We start from the raw sequence: 14,944 nt of genomic DNA on the forward strand, positions 1-14,944 counted from the left end.
AGAAGGAAAGAAGAAAAAGGAACCCTAACGTTACACTCGGTAAACAATTGGGTATACACGCCAATGTAACCCTTAGGAGGATTCAAGATGTGCTTATCTCATTTTGTAAATTTAAGTTCCGTTAAATTCTTAACAGTCGTTAATAAAATATAAATAAAAAAGTCGGGTTGTTCTAAATACTAGCATTATCAAATAGTAACTTTTTTTTGCAATGAGAACGAGTCGTAAAACGAGTATATACTCTCCGTAAATCTTTTAAAAACGAATAACGTAATACGGAAATACGGAGTATTACATACGGAGTATTACATTGATAGATTTAAAAATAAAATATATGACGGTGAAAGTTTGTGTTTTTTGAGAGATGAATGTGGACGGTCGGATTAGAAATAATGTGGCCGTCAGATTGTTATCCATGTAGTTAGATATTGCGTTTTCTATTGGTCAGTTTATGATGGTAGTATTGCATATTACTCCGTATTACACCAAGGGAGTTGATCCGTACACCACCTTGTTTTTACCATACACCACCAAAATAATTATTTAGACAGTTTTATCTTTCCTTTGAGAAGTTAAGGGGAGTTGGTGGTGAACAAAAGGAAGGGTAAAAATGTCCAAAAAATTTATTTAGTGGTGTATGGCAAAATAGAGGTGCCCTTACACCAAACCCTCTCTTTTCACTTTTAACTCTTTTCATATTGTTTTGTTTCAAACTCAACTGAAACCCTAAATAAACATCTGTACGTCTTAGATCTGAATTCGTAGAAAACCCTAATCTCCTCTTAACACACCGCAGTTCCCATTGTTCATTTTTCACCATATAATCTTGAAAGCTCGTCTGCTAAATACCTCGTTAAGGTTAGTTTGATTCTTCAGTTGTTCGTTATTAATTATTAATTATATTGAAATAGTGTCGATCTGTTTTCGTTTTAGCTTTCTATGCATGTTTTGTCGTTAGATGATTTTTTAACAGTCTTGGTAATCGTTTCTGCTATGTATCAAATGTTGATAATTCTTTCTTCGACTTTGTTAGTTGAAAGTGTTGTTTATATGATTATGTTGGGCTAATCAGTTTAGATTGACTTTAGTATGTTATTAATTTATACTTATATTTAATTTATAATGTATAACTATTTGCTATGTATAGGTTTTAAACTAAGTATCTAAAATTTTCCACCACTCATCAAATATTTATGTAGGTAATTCCGATTGTACAGTTTCATACTTTCATTATGTATTAATAGCCCGTTTGTATCAATTTCATGGGGTGCTGTTTGTGTTTTAGTTGCTAGATTCTTTTTGTAGTCTTGATACTTGTTTGAATTTAGTCAATCGTACAAACTTTAGAGCTTCACTATGTATATGTCTCCTATTCTTTGCTATATTAATTTGGCTATTGCTTAATTTCTTTTTAACTAGATGTAGATCAATTATTGCTATCGATTAATAGAACCTACATGTTAGTTGTAGATTACTTGATTTTTTTGGCTACAGTTATACTATTATGAAACTCAGCGCCTTACTTTGAACACATAAATCAATTATTTGTTTTTTCTTCAACAACAAATGACTTTAGCAAAATATAACAAAACAGGCCACAAGCTCTAATTTTGACCATCTAATTTTATTTTTTTGTTATTTAAACAAACAAGTAAAAAGTTATGAAAGTTACATCTGTTACAGATCTAATATACTTTACATTTGCAGTCTACCAAATACAATCGATGAGGTATATCAAGATTTATAAAGAAAACCTTCAATGGCGTTTGATTCAACATCATTCAATCACAAGATCTATTAGTATGACGTGCTCATGAACTTTAAAATATTTAAAATGGGTTATATATATATAATTTTAATTACAAATTGTGATTCATTTGTATTTGGACCATAGTTGAACATCGATGGTAAACCTGCACGGCCGTGTTTGAAATTGGTTTCTTCATTTTTGAATGGGTGGCTTTAAGTTGATTCTCCACCTTTCCCGTCAAGGTTATGTAACCTTTAACCATTCGATGAATTTTTGATCCTTCATAATGTAACACTTTATTACATTCTCCCTTTTCGCCGGTGCATAGTAACAAGAAGTTTTCAACTGTGTTCAGTGCTTTGTCTTTGAAAAGCTCTATTACGATATGTCTTTCATACGTTATCACTGATAGTGATTCCAAAGTAAACCTTAGGGTTAGCGTTTGCCATTGAGATATTTGTTTGATAATAGGATAATTTTAATGGTGGGTGAAAGTGTGGTTATGGTACCTGTAGAATAAGAATAACATATATATGCAAGGTCATGGTCAATGTCAAGGTCAAGGTGGTACGATGTACTTGTTGCCGATTGATTCTTGGCATTGCAGGTAGCTATGTTAAGATCCTAAAATTGGACATTGGAAGATGCTCTTTTGGGCAAATTAAGTTTGATGCGATTCATTGTAATAGGTAAATTCTCAAATTATATTATTTTATTTATCTTATTATGTCTTTTGAATAAAGTTATTTTGAAGGTTTTATGCATTAAAGATACATCGTATGACTTTTTAAGCGTTTGAACCATTTAACTTTTTTAAAACAACAATGTGGGTTAAATGAGTCATAACCGCCACCTTTAATGTATTCGTATCACACTTGGGTACAAGGTTACAAAAATCCCTACTTAAGGTGTACTCGATTGGTACTTCCTATGGAGTATGGAGTACTTGACAACTCAGGGAATACTCGGATGTTGATCAAGTTTGACTTTGATTAATCTCTTTCGTAATCCCGAGTATCGACCAATTTTTCAAGTAATCCTGATTTTGACTGAGTTTTGACCAAGTTTGACGTCCGAAGCTTACAGTTTTCTATTCATGTCACATTAGATTTTGGACTTTTAATGATTAATATGGGTAACGGGCATAGTTTAAAAAAACGTACGCCTCATACGCCTCGAGGCGTGCCTCACTACGAAATTGCAATTCACCGTTTCGAAACGAACGCCTCATTGCTGAATAAAAACGGACGCCTCACACTTGCGCCTCACACTGAAAATCGTACGCCTCAATTTTTTAGAAAAAACGTACGCCCCTTAGAAAAAATAGCGGGAAAATTGTGGCGGCTAAATTAGGTGAAGAGGTAGGTGAAGACTTAGTTTGTTGAATCCGTGAATGAGAAGAAGAGGTAGATGAAGCTTAGATCTGGTAAAACGTGATGTTTGTTTAGACCTGGTAATCTTGATGATTCATTAGAAGAGAAGCGGCAGCGTAGATTATAGATGTTCAGGAAACAGAAAAAGAAAAATTGAAAAGAAACAAAGATCTGATCTAATCCACATCGTATATCTTTATATATATAAATATTTTAATTTATTTTTCTTTTAACAAATTTCAATTACAGCCCCTAAAGTTTTACTAAATTTTAATAATAAGAAAAAACTATATATACACCCTTGGAAACTTTAATAAAATGATGATAACAGTCCCTGTTAATTATATATTATCGATTATATATATCTAATAATTTTTTATGTATATTTTTAACTCCGCCTCGAACGTACGCCTCGGTTCGCCTCGAGGCATACGCCTCGCCTCACAAAGGGAAAACGCCTCGAGGCACGTTTCCGTTTTTTTAAACCTTGGTAACGGGTTGTGTTATTCAGGACCGGATGATTTGAGAAAGTTAGCCAACCATTTCTAGAAGCAGGCACCCGGGTACAGATGAAGGGGCTGCATGAGGATGATGATGAGAAGTCCTGGAACTCGTTACAGGCGAGACTTTTGAAACTGCTGCAAAATAACAAAAATCATAGGGTTTTTTGCTAGGCACATTGCGTTACATTTGATATTTTCATCCATTTCGATGCTTCTTTTTTGTGTAAACAAATATTCTAGTGTGCATTTTGACGTTCTTTTGCATAAATTGTAGGCATATGCATAATGTTTGTTTTGTTGTGGTGCATTTGTATAAGGGTGTTAATAAACACACTCCCCTGTCACCCTTCTACACTACCTGCAACAAATCACATCACCGATCACCCCCATTTAATATTTAACTACCTAATATTTATATTAAATTTTATACAAACAGCTCATTAATTTGTTCTTGTTCCTTTTATCTGTTTTTTGTTTTTTTTACCTCAAATTGGTAGACAAAAAGTTAGCAAAATCCATATTATTTTTTTTTTTATAAAAGTCCATACATTTTATTAGAAAAATATTTTTTTTTTTACAAAATCCATATTTTGTGATAAATACTCGTACTTTTTTTGTAAAATTTTACACATTCTTTATAAGAATTTTAACCTGTTTAGAAAAATGCATCCTTCTATATAAATTATTCAGAAATATTCTAATGACAACTCTAAATTCTGTAACACATAAATTATTCAAATAAGTGTGAGTTTTTTTTTGTCAAATTCCTAATGTTTTAATAGAAAACTTTATTTAAAAAATTTTCTAATGACAACCCTAAATTCTATAGCATATAAAATTTATAAATGTTGAATGTTATTCAATTTTCACACATAAAATTGTAGGAAAAGTTTGTTCACACTTATCAGTGTGTACAAACACAAATTAAATCACATTTAAAAATGTGAGTAAATTTGTTACTTTTAAAAGTGTGTAAAACTATATAATACATTTACACATTTACAAGTGTGAGTAATTTAACAAAAACATATATATTTTTTAAAAGTGTGTAAATTTATGCGTGGGTAATTAGCAAATTTATTGTAGTAGTTGTCATTAGAAAAGTCATTTTTTTATTTAAATTCATACTATTTTACGGGTTACGGCTTTGTATAAATTAGTTGACACAAATGCAAAAACTTGTACTCCGTATAAATTATTTTTAACAATTTTAAAGGATACGGAGTAAATTATAGGGAGTAATTCTAATTAAGTAATTAATAAATAAATAAACTAATAACCTAATAAATTAAAAAGAGGTTTCAAATATGACATTGAGTTGACGTGCTAGTGGGGGTATACCCAAAATGAGCCTTGTATAATAAATACATTCTTCTTTGCTGCTGCTGATTTTTGAAATATCAAAATGCTAATTTGTATTATGAAATCATATTTCATTTGAATTTCCGTATTGGGTTATCTTGTGAAATGTGTAGTGGTGATGCCTGGCTTCTAAATGACATCGAAAAAAGGTATAGCTTTGAAATAAGAAGAGGCCTAAAGGACAAATTTATTTATTTTTTATTATTATTATTTTTTTTTTTTTTTTTTTTTTTTTTAGTTTGTTTGTTTGTTTGTAAAAAAAAACATCTAAAACAAGAATGATAGTATCATTCAAGTTTCTATTCTGTAACTCTGCTTACTATAAGCCAAACAAACCCTTCTTGAACATATACACTACAGTCAAAAGATGGGTGCATTTGGATTAGGATATGTGACCATGAAATTGCACTCCAAATAAACTACGGCTTCAAATGGACTGCTTTGTAACTTGTTCAATGTTCTAGTTACTAGGTAACTGAAAATAGGACTGTTATCTAACAAATGAGTTTTAGTTACATTTCAGCCATTTATACCAAGTTGGAACATTATGTAAAGTATATAGCTTTTGAAGAGCTGAATGTGAAACCAAAGTAGCTACCCAACCTACATATATTTGAGCATAAACGTACCTCTTAAATCCGTACCACTGAAAAAGAGTCAATCTTTATGAAAACTGAATAATATTTTTCAGGCTTTCAAGGGGTATGACAATACAAGTGCAAAATGGATAGCAAGTATAACCTCAGTATCAGGAGCACTTAATGGAAGCACTATAGCTTACATAGTTACATATATGGGACAAAGTATAATTATTTTTCATAAACATTTCTTTTTTGATCATCATTACTCTAAAACATGGCCATCATCACATTATAATAATGGCTAACTTTATGTTTCAGACGAGATGATTGGAGATGTGTGAAAACCACAAGTCCACTCGGGTTGCTCTGTTTCGCAGTAATAATATACGATTGGCTTGATATTCTTTGGTTAAAACGATACTACAATTTCGGGTTAGATCACTTTCATATGTATAGAAAGAACGTAAGTTTTTCGGGTTTGATTGATTGCTTATTAGGAAACACAGGCCCTTTTGCTTCAAGCGATTGGGTGATCCCGATTATCACAATTAAGGGTCAACTCAAATTAATAGTGAAATCAACACGTTCCGAGATACATACTACTTTAGTTATGCATCTAAAATTACATAATTAGTTGAAGGCAAAGTAATACTCAAAAGATTACAGAATGGTAACATGTGGTATGATCTTCAAGCTTTGTGGACCTGTAAATGGCGCTACCCTTCACACGTTCAGCCTCCGTACGGTAAATATAGGTGAGTCAATATCGAACTTCAAAACAACAACTAGTAGTATATGAACTTTTTTATTTTTGGGATTTCGCTTATAATGAGTTAGGAAGCCCGCAGGTTGCGGCGGGATGTAAATATTTTTTAATTTTTTTTTTAGGAAAATGACAAAATAGCCGACGCAATGCTGACGTGAGCATGACGTTAGCGGCCGGATTCTGTGACTCTTAAGAAAATCTCCAACCTTGACCATGATCCGGGTTCTCCAACCTTGACTTCATCAACCGCGGTCGCCCGCAACAAAGTTGCCATTGGAGATCTATCCGAAGTAACGAAGACTCTAGTGTACCCAAATTCGACCCGAATCTCCACTTGTTTCGACTCCACTTGAGTTCCCACTCAAACAAGATCCCTCAACAATACCGGAAAGCAGTAGCATGCTAGGATTTTTAACACCCACAAAATCATCTAGCAACTCCTTAGAAGGAACATCAACCATATACACGGTTCCCCTTTTGTACCGCGAGCAACCACATAATCTCCTTTAAACTCTACCCACTTTTGATCTCCAAATAAGACATGACAATTATCGTCATCCAATTGCCCAACCGAAATCAACCGACTCTTGAGCTTTAGGACGAATCTCACATTCCTCAAGTTCCAAGCATAATTCAAGTGTCTAACCACGAGATCACCGGTACCCACGATATCAAGAGTACTCCCATTCGCAACTCGACCCTAACTGGAGACTTCCTCCCGTCAAACCCAAACTCGCGATCGCGAGTCTCTTTCTTCACAAATTCTCGCGTTCGCGAGAAGTATGTCGAGGCCTCTCTCCAGTCGCGAGTCACAATTTCTCACATGCGAGCTTTGTTGAACTACACTTCGTGATCGTGGCTTCCATAGAGGCAGTCATCTCGCGATCGCGAAATTAAGAGCAGCAGCAACAACTCAACCTTTCGTTTTTGATTCCTCGTTTAACTCGATTCGCACTCCCAACAATAACGACCCAGAACTCGTTGCAGGCGAGACTTTTGAAGCTACTGCAGAGGAAGGACAAAAATCATAGGCTATTTACTAGGCACGTCGCGTTACTTTTGATGTTTTCGTCCAATTTTAATGCTCCTTTTTTGGTTTATGAAAATATTCTAGTGTGCATTTTGATGTTGCTTTGCATAACTTGTAGGCATATGTATGATGTTTGTTTTGTTGTGGTGCATTTGTATAAGAAGTACATTCTTCTTTGCTGCTGCTTCTGATTTTTGATATATCAAAATGACAAAATGTTGATGTGCATCAATAAATCATTTTTCATTTGACCTTTTGTATTGTCGTATCTTGTGAAATGTATAATGGTGATGTCTAAATGATAGAAAAAAAACTTCTAAATAAGAAGAGGCCTATAGAATAAGTTGCATCTTGCGAAAAGTATAATGGTGATGTCTAAATGACAAATTGTTAATGTGCATTAATAATGTATCATTTAAGTTTCTATTCTTTGATTCTGCTTATAAAGCCAAACAAACCCTTTTTGAACATACAGTATACACTAAAGTCAACAAATGGGTGCATTTGGATTAGGTTATGTGAATATGAAATTGCACTACAAATACTAATGAAGGATTCAAATGGACTGCTTGTGTATCTTGTTCAATGTTCTAGTCACTATGGGATGGCTAGAATTTATTTTCTGGTTGTTTATTGTAACTGAAAACAGGACTGTTCTCTAACAAATGAGTTTTAGTTACCTTTCAACCATTTATACCAAGTTGAAACATTATGTAAAGTATATAGCTTTTGAAGAGCTGAATGTGAAACCAAAGTAGCTACCCAAATTTAATTCTCATTTATGACAACTACATACAAATAAAAATAAGAACAAAAGAAATCTAACAAGTCCGCAACAAATTGTTTAAAATCCAACCCCTATAAGAGAACCTCTCCTTGTTTCTTGTGTTATTGATCATACTTTCGATTAAAATGTTGGATCAATTTCGACGTGTCACTTGTATCCTATACGAAATCCTTCAAGTAACATTGCACTTGATTATTGTTGTGACTGCACTGCTATTCAACGTTTACATGTTTTGTAAAGCTGTGACATACATTATTTTCTCAAGTCCTAAAGAGAAAAGTATCATGTCCAGAAATGAACGAGAATCAGCCACAAGTGATGTGGCTCCAATCGTTTTGGTTCATGGCGTTTTTGGATTTGGTGAAGGGGTATATATGTATCTATGTATTTATAACCACACGTAATGCACGATTACCCTTTAAACGTTGTTTGTATGTGTGTAGAAAATGGGCGGTATACCATACTTTGGAGGAATTGAAAACACACATAGAAGGATTTTTAGTCCGGACCTTGGTTCTTTAACCAGCCTTTACGACAGGTTTTCGTTTTGTGATTTCCATCTTTCTTATATCTGTGGGCCATATTTTCGTTTAGTTCATATGAACAAACTGCTAAAATGTTATATATATGATCGATAGTCCGAATTTAGATTATGCTAAGTTATGATTAACCAACTGAATAATCTCATTAATTACCATTTTTAAACAAGTTTTGATTGAGATAGCAAGTGTTTTCAGGGCACGTCAATTGTTTTATTACCTAAAAGGCGGACAAGTTGATTATGGTGAAGAACATAGCAAGGCTAATGGGCATTCACAATTCGGATATGTATACGAACAAGGTGATAAATATAACATTATACTGACAAATTCAACTATTTCTACAGAGTTATTTAAACTTATCCTTGATTAAACATTATTGCTACATCAGTTCTTGCAAGTAGTAGAGAAAAAGGAATGCTATGATTAGTGCTATTTCCATACAGCTAATCATGTGTTAATATACTTAATTAAGCTACTCGTATCATGTCATTAGGAAATTATCCAGAATGGAATGAAGACAACCCGATTCATTTAGTTGGCCATTCAGCCGGAGCTCAAGTTATTCGTATGTTGCAGCAAATGCTTGCCGATAAGGTTTATCATATCAATATAAGCCACTCGATCACGTTAAAGTTCATGGAAAATAAATCATTTATTCCAGAAAGTTTTCATTGCCAATAAGGTTTATTGTATCATTGAAAAAGATTCGATCTTTATGAAAATTTAATAATATTTTCAGGCTTTTAAGGGGTATGATAATACAAGTGCAAAATGGATATCAAGTATAACCTCAGTATCAGGAGCACTTAATGGAAGCACTATAGCTTACATATATGGAGCAAAGTATAATTCTTTTTCATTAACATTTCTTTTTCAGTTTTCGATTTATCTTCGTTACTCTAAAACAGGGCCATCATCACATTATAACAATGGCCAACTTTATGTTTCAGACCAGACGATTGGAGATTTGTGAAAACCACAAGTCCACTCGGGTTGCTTTGTTTCGCAGTGATAATATATGATTGGCTTGATATTCCTTGGCTCAAACGATACTACAATTTCGGGTTTGATCACTTCAATGTATCTAGAAAGAACGTTGGTTTTTCGGGCTTGATTGATTGCTTGTTAGGCAACACGGGCCCTTTTGCTTCAAGCGATTGGGTGATCCCGAATATTACAATTCAAGGATCAACTGAAATTAATAGCAAGATCAACACGTTCCAAGATACATACTATTTTAGTTATGCATCTAAAATTACAAAATTAGTTGAAGGCAAAGTAGTACCCAAAAGATTGCGAAATGGTAACATGTGGTATGATCTTCAAGCCTCGTGGACCTGTAAATGGCGCTACCCTTCACACGTTCAGCCTCCGTACGATAAATATAGGTGAGTCAATATAGAACTTTTAAGCAACTAATAGTAGTATATGAAGTTTTGTAGTTTTGGGAATTCGCTTATAATGAGTTATGAAGCCTGCGGGTTGCGACGAGAGGTAAAAGTTTTTAGAAAAAAAAAAAAAAAGGAAAATGACAAAATAGCTGACGTCAACATGACGTCAGCGGCCGGGTACTGTCCATTTTATTTCTTTTTTTAGTACGGGTACTGTTCATTTCATTTCTTGTTTTAGTGTAGAGGGTAATAATAATATAATATCATCATTTATCACAAAACAATTAATCATTTTTGAACTTTGATGATTAGGGATGAAGATTGGTGGGATAACGATAGTCAACTCAATACGATATCCATGACACATCCACGTCTACCTAATGAGCACCCTCATTATTTCGTTGCAAATGGTTCTCGATTTCAACATCAACCAGGTGTATGGTATGTAATCACAAACCATCTAATGGGGCAATTGTCATATAATGGGTCAACGTTGGTCAAAATGCAAGTACAAATATCAAAATCGGTCAGCAGTCACATATAGCCGGTCATATTTAGTCAGTCGAAGTCAGATTTAGTCTCTATAAGCATGACACCTTTTTCATGTAATTCTTACGAGTTCCTAACCTATTGTTTTGGGATGATATTTAATCGGTCAAAGTCGGGTCAAAAGTCAGATTTAGTCTCTCAAAGTTGAATTTATTCGGTCAAAGTTATATTTAGTTGCTATCATGTCACCTTTTTTCATGTAACTGTTACGAGCACAAAACATATTGTTTATGGATAATGTTTGTTATTTGCAGGTATTGCGAAATGGTCGAAGCTTATCATGCTCATTTTGTTTTGTGCATCGCGATGGAAACTAGCCAATTGTACGACACCATTTTCAGACGATGTAGGAACCTCAACATGAAAAGGAGTTCGCAAAATGATACAAGTATAAGACATTTATAGGATGGGTCAACCAATCAAACCTCGATCATGCGAAATTCACCAGAAGATAGGATGTTATTATCCTAGTCTTTTTCTATATCACATTTCAGAATCAATATCTCTAATAACAAAATTAGTACTCTGTAATTCAGTAACTTAAGAGCAGGTTTGCACTAATGTCATTGTGTATTTGCATTGTCACAATAATTTTAGACCACAGATAACGCTAGCGTTTCTCACCCAAAACCGCCCACAAACGCCCGGAACGCAGCGTTTGTGGGCGTTTGTCTGGTAAAAACGCTGTAGCACTTTTGGCGTTTGGGGACGTGTCATTTGCTGATTGGATGGTCAAATCCGGACGTTAGAGTCTCCAAAAGCAGATGGCGAGTTTTTTTTTTCTTTTTTATCTTATTTTTACTCATTCTTTCTTCATCTTCTCCAATATTCTTCCCCCTTTCTTCCAAATTAACATAAACCCTAACCCTAAAATCATCTTCAAATGGCAAACAACAACAACGCAAACTCCAACCAATTCCCTATTGAAAACGAAAACGAATTGCCGAATTCGTTTACGCATTTACTCAATCACGGGGCATCTTCTATGCCTAACTTTGGTGCATCTTTATCAAACCCTAATGCTCAACCATATCCCAACTTTAGTAATTACTTTCCGGGTCAACGATTGAACGAGGTGCAACAACAACAACTTATGCAACAACAACAATTTCAACTTCAAAATTTCAACTTACAACACATGTTGCATCAACAAGCTATGCAAGCTCAACAACAAAATCAATATCAACACATGTTGCAACAACAATCACAACCTCAAAGACAATCTCAACAACAACAATCGCAATCCCAAGCACCCGACACGCCTAATAGAAAGAAAAGAAGCCATAAGAAAAAAATTGGGGGTATGATTTTTTCCTATTTTTTTCGAATTTTTTCATGTTTTTTTCGAATTTTTTCATGTTTTTTTTCGATTTTTTGATATTTTTTCCTAATTATTGATGGTTTAATTGATGTTGCTTTGTTAGGATATAATTGTAGATTACTAGATGATTATTAGTTTGTGTATGTTGATTATGATTATAAGTTGTGTTTTTGATTGTAAATTGTAGAAAATTAGATGATTATATATGTTGATTATAAGTTGTGTTGATTATGATTATAAGTTGTGTTTTGATTATAATTGTAGATAATTAGATGATTATATAGTTTTTGTATGTTGATTATGATTATTAGTTTGTGTATGTTGATTATGATTATAAGTTGTGTTTTTGATTGTAAATTGTAGAAAATTTGATGATTATATATGTTGATTATAAGTTGTGTTTTTGATTATAATTGATGGTTTAATTGTTGATTATTAGTTTTTGTATGTTGATTATGATTATAAGTTATGTTTTGATTATAATTGTAGATTACAATATGATTATAGGTTTTTGTATGTGGATTATGATTAGAAGTTATGTTTTGATTATAAAAGTAGATTACAAGATGCGTTTTTTGATTATAATTGTAGATTACAAGTTTTTGATAATAATGTAGATTATAATTTTAGATTATAAATGTGTAATTTGTTGGTATAATTGTAATGTACGTAGGTGTATCGAAAAAGGAAATATATAAGAAAAATGTGGGATCCCGAAGAAGAAGCGTGGTTAGCCACTTGTTGGATTGACTCGTCCGAAGATTCAAAAAAGGGAAACTCTCAAAAAATAAGTACGTTGTGGAATACGATTTATGAGAAGTTTAACAACAATGAACGTGGTTGGTATCGTGGGGATGATCAATTGACGAGTAAATGGCGTAATGTTAATCGGGCGTGTAAGGATTTTAATGGTTTTTACGAGGATGTGAAACGCAATTGGCGTAGTGGTCAAAATGATGAAGGGACCATGAAAAAAGCGTTGCTTATTTATAAAAGAGAAAAGTTGAAAGATTTTAATATGGTTCAAGCGTGGGATGTTTTGAAACAACATCCAAAATGGTATGCACCACCGCCTTTCGGGGGAGAGGACGAGGGCGACGACGATGATGATGATGATGATAACGATGTTGAAGAAGGTTTTGATGATAGTTTTCATGTTGATCTTTCCGACTCGAGGCCGATTGAAAAAGAGTTGTTTGGTTCCGATCATTTGCAAAGGCCTCAAGGTAGAGAAAAGGCAAAAAAGGCCGCGAGACGATCCGTTTCATCCGATGCGGTCACGGCATCACGTTCAACAAATTCTTCCAAGTCCTCCAAATATTCGTAAAAAAAAGAGGAGGACAAAAGTACATCACTCGAGGCTTTTCGAAATGCGGCTTACTTACAACAAGCCGCGCAAGGGATTCAAATTCTTAAAACGGATATGCACGGGTTGAAAAAGAAGGATAAAAAGACCGTTCAAAAGCTAAAAAACTGGGTTCGTACTAAATTTAGAAAGATCGTGCAGATTTCGTCCGACGAAGAGAACGAGGAAGATGACAACAACACCGACGACGACGAGTAGTTTTTTTTAAGTATTTCAATGTTTGAATAACGAATGACGGACGGTTTTTTTCATGTTTATTTGTACATTTTTTTTAATTAATTCCTAGACTGTTTTTAATGTATGTTTTTTTATTTAATTTATGTTATTTTTTGTTTAATTAACTTGTTTTTATATATTAAAATTTACTAAACAAAATAAAGAAATACAAAAAAAAAAACAAAACAAAAAAAACAAATAAGAAATGCCACGTCACAGTCTTACCAAGACAAAAGCCCCCCATTACAACTCCCCCCAAAATGTCATGGTCCAGTCACAGTTTTTCTCCAAAAAGTGCAACTCTACCACTCCACGTCACAGTCACCATTATCTATGGTCTTACCATACAAAAAAACAATCATGGCCCCAAAAGTTCTAGTTGTGTTCATTAACGGTTCTAATAAGGTGGCTAGGAGGTGCTCCGCCACCCTCAACCGGATAAACTGTATTGGATTGTTAATACGTTAACTGTAGTTTCTATTAAAATCCTATAATAATGATGTCATTATTAGACTAAATTCTTTTATTAAGAAAAAATCAAAAATAAAAAGAAAAAAATATAAGTCATCTTGATGATGTTATTAACATTAATCAAAATATTTTATTTATTTATTTAAGTTAATTGAAATTCACTTAGTATATATTATAAATGCATTTTAATTTAAAAAAAATTAAAGAGATATTTGCTATTACTAATACTAATTATTAAAAATATAAATACTCAATTTTAGAGCAAACTTTATTACGAAGTATTATTATATTATTATTATTATTCAAATATAGTTTTCTTTACGGGATTAATTACGTTACATATGTATGCGAAATACATGTCTCAATAAAATGTTGTAATGTAGCTTTTATGACAAGAAAAATAATAATTGTGATGAAAATTGTAAGAAAGTGATTGAAGAATAAATGTAGTTCTTGTAAAAACAGGGTTCCACGGGTCTTTAAACTAAATGACTTTAGCATTTACGTTCGCTTAATACCTAAAACATATAATTAAACGGTTTCGTTTAAACAAACCCGTGATTTCACGGGTTATTTCACTAGTAATATATATTTTCCAACAATATGACAACCATTTATTTACTAATCAGATATAATATATAATAAAATAAATGAACTGTCTAACCTTTTTCCTTTACGATTTTACTTAAGAATTAAAATTCTTAACTTTGACCTTAAATAATTTTGTGTGTGCTATATAATACTAATTGAAATTTATATGAATACATTTGCTAATATATTTGCTTTCATTTGATATAATTTTCATGAAATATTATACTCCGTATAATTTAAAAATTATTTAAAGTTAAAGTTAGTACTATTCGTTTGAAATGAAGGGAGTAGTACATAAAGTTACTGGGTGAGTTGACCGTTGAAATTATAGAGTGGTTTTTAAAA

The 14,944-nt window shown here is 32.9% G+C and overlaps 2 protein-coding genes across 13 annotated transcripts; both read left to right on the forward strand.

Moving 5' to 3' along the window:
- Nucleotides 1-702: 702 nt before the first annotated feature.
- On the forward strand, nt 703-11,213 carry LOC139877410 (uncharacterized). Of its 12 annotated transcripts, XM_071864833.1 has the most exons (13): nt 703-858; nt 1,708-1,800; nt 1,895-1,992; nt 2,358-2,439; nt 5,680-5,791; nt 5,888-8,520; nt 8,596-8,690; nt 8,890-8,993; nt 9,188-9,288; nt 9,434-9,537; nt 9,645-10,082; nt 10,398-10,526; nt 10,889-11,213. In XM_071864833.1, the coding sequence occupies exons 6-13, from the start codon at nt 8,278-8,280 to the stop codon at nt 11,037-11,039; spliced, it is 1,365 nt and encodes a 454-aa protein (XP_071720934.1). In that variant the 5' UTR covers nt 703-858; nt 1,708-1,800; nt 1,895-1,992; nt 2,358-2,439; nt 5,680-5,791; nt 5,888-8,277; the 3' UTR covers nt 11,040-11,213. The 12 variants fall into 12 exon arrangements, with proteins under 12 accessions (XP_071720934.1, XP_071720932.1, XP_071720931.1 ...); XM_071864831.1 differs by adding an exon at nt 3,635-3,743 and having other exon boundaries at nt 1,708-2,439; XM_071864830.1 differs by having other exon boundaries at nt 1,895-2,439.
- Nucleotides 11,214-11,603: 390 nt separating this feature from the next.
- Nucleotides 11,604-13,426, forward strand: LOC139876275 (glutathione S-transferase T3-like). The gene is made up of 2 exons (XM_071863575.1): nt 11,604-11,935; nt 12,629-13,426. The coding sequence occupies exon 2, from the start codon at nt 12,659-12,661 to the stop codon at nt 13,280-13,282; it is 624 nt and encodes a 207-aa protein (XP_071719676.1). The 5' UTR covers nt 11,604-11,935; nt 12,629-12,658; the 3' UTR covers nt 13,283-13,426.
- Nucleotides 13,427-14,944: the final 1,518 nt, after the last annotated feature.

The sequence above is a fragment of the Rutidosis leptorrhynchoides genome, chromosome 11 (genome assembly GCF_046630445.1).
Source record: "Rutidosis leptorrhynchoides isolate AG116_Rl617_1_P2 chromosome 11, CSIRO_AGI_Rlap_v1, whole genome shotgun sequence".
Classification (NCBI taxonomy): domain Eukaryota; kingdom Viridiplantae; phylum Streptophyta; class Magnoliopsida; order Asterales; family Asteraceae; genus Rutidosis; species Rutidosis leptorrhynchoides.

Excerpts from the sequence above, each read along its gene's own strand:
- LOC139877410 (XM_071864831.1), top strand. The coding sequence starts at position 8,278 with ATGTTGGATCAATTTCGACGTGTCACTTGTATCCTATACGAAATCCTT. Across the intron at positions 8,994-9,187 it reads CGGATATGTATACGAACAAG|GAAATTATCCAGAATGGAAT; the intron begins GTGATAAATATA and ends TCATGTCATTAG. Across the intron at positions 10,527-10,888 it reads CAACATCAACCAGGTGTATG|GTATTGCGAAATGGTCGAAG; the intron begins GTATGTAATCAC and ends TGTTATTTGCAG.
- LOC139876275 (XM_071863575.1), top strand. The coding sequence starts at position 12,659 with ATGTGGGATCCCGAAGAAGAAGCGTGGTTAGCCACTTGTTGGATTGAC.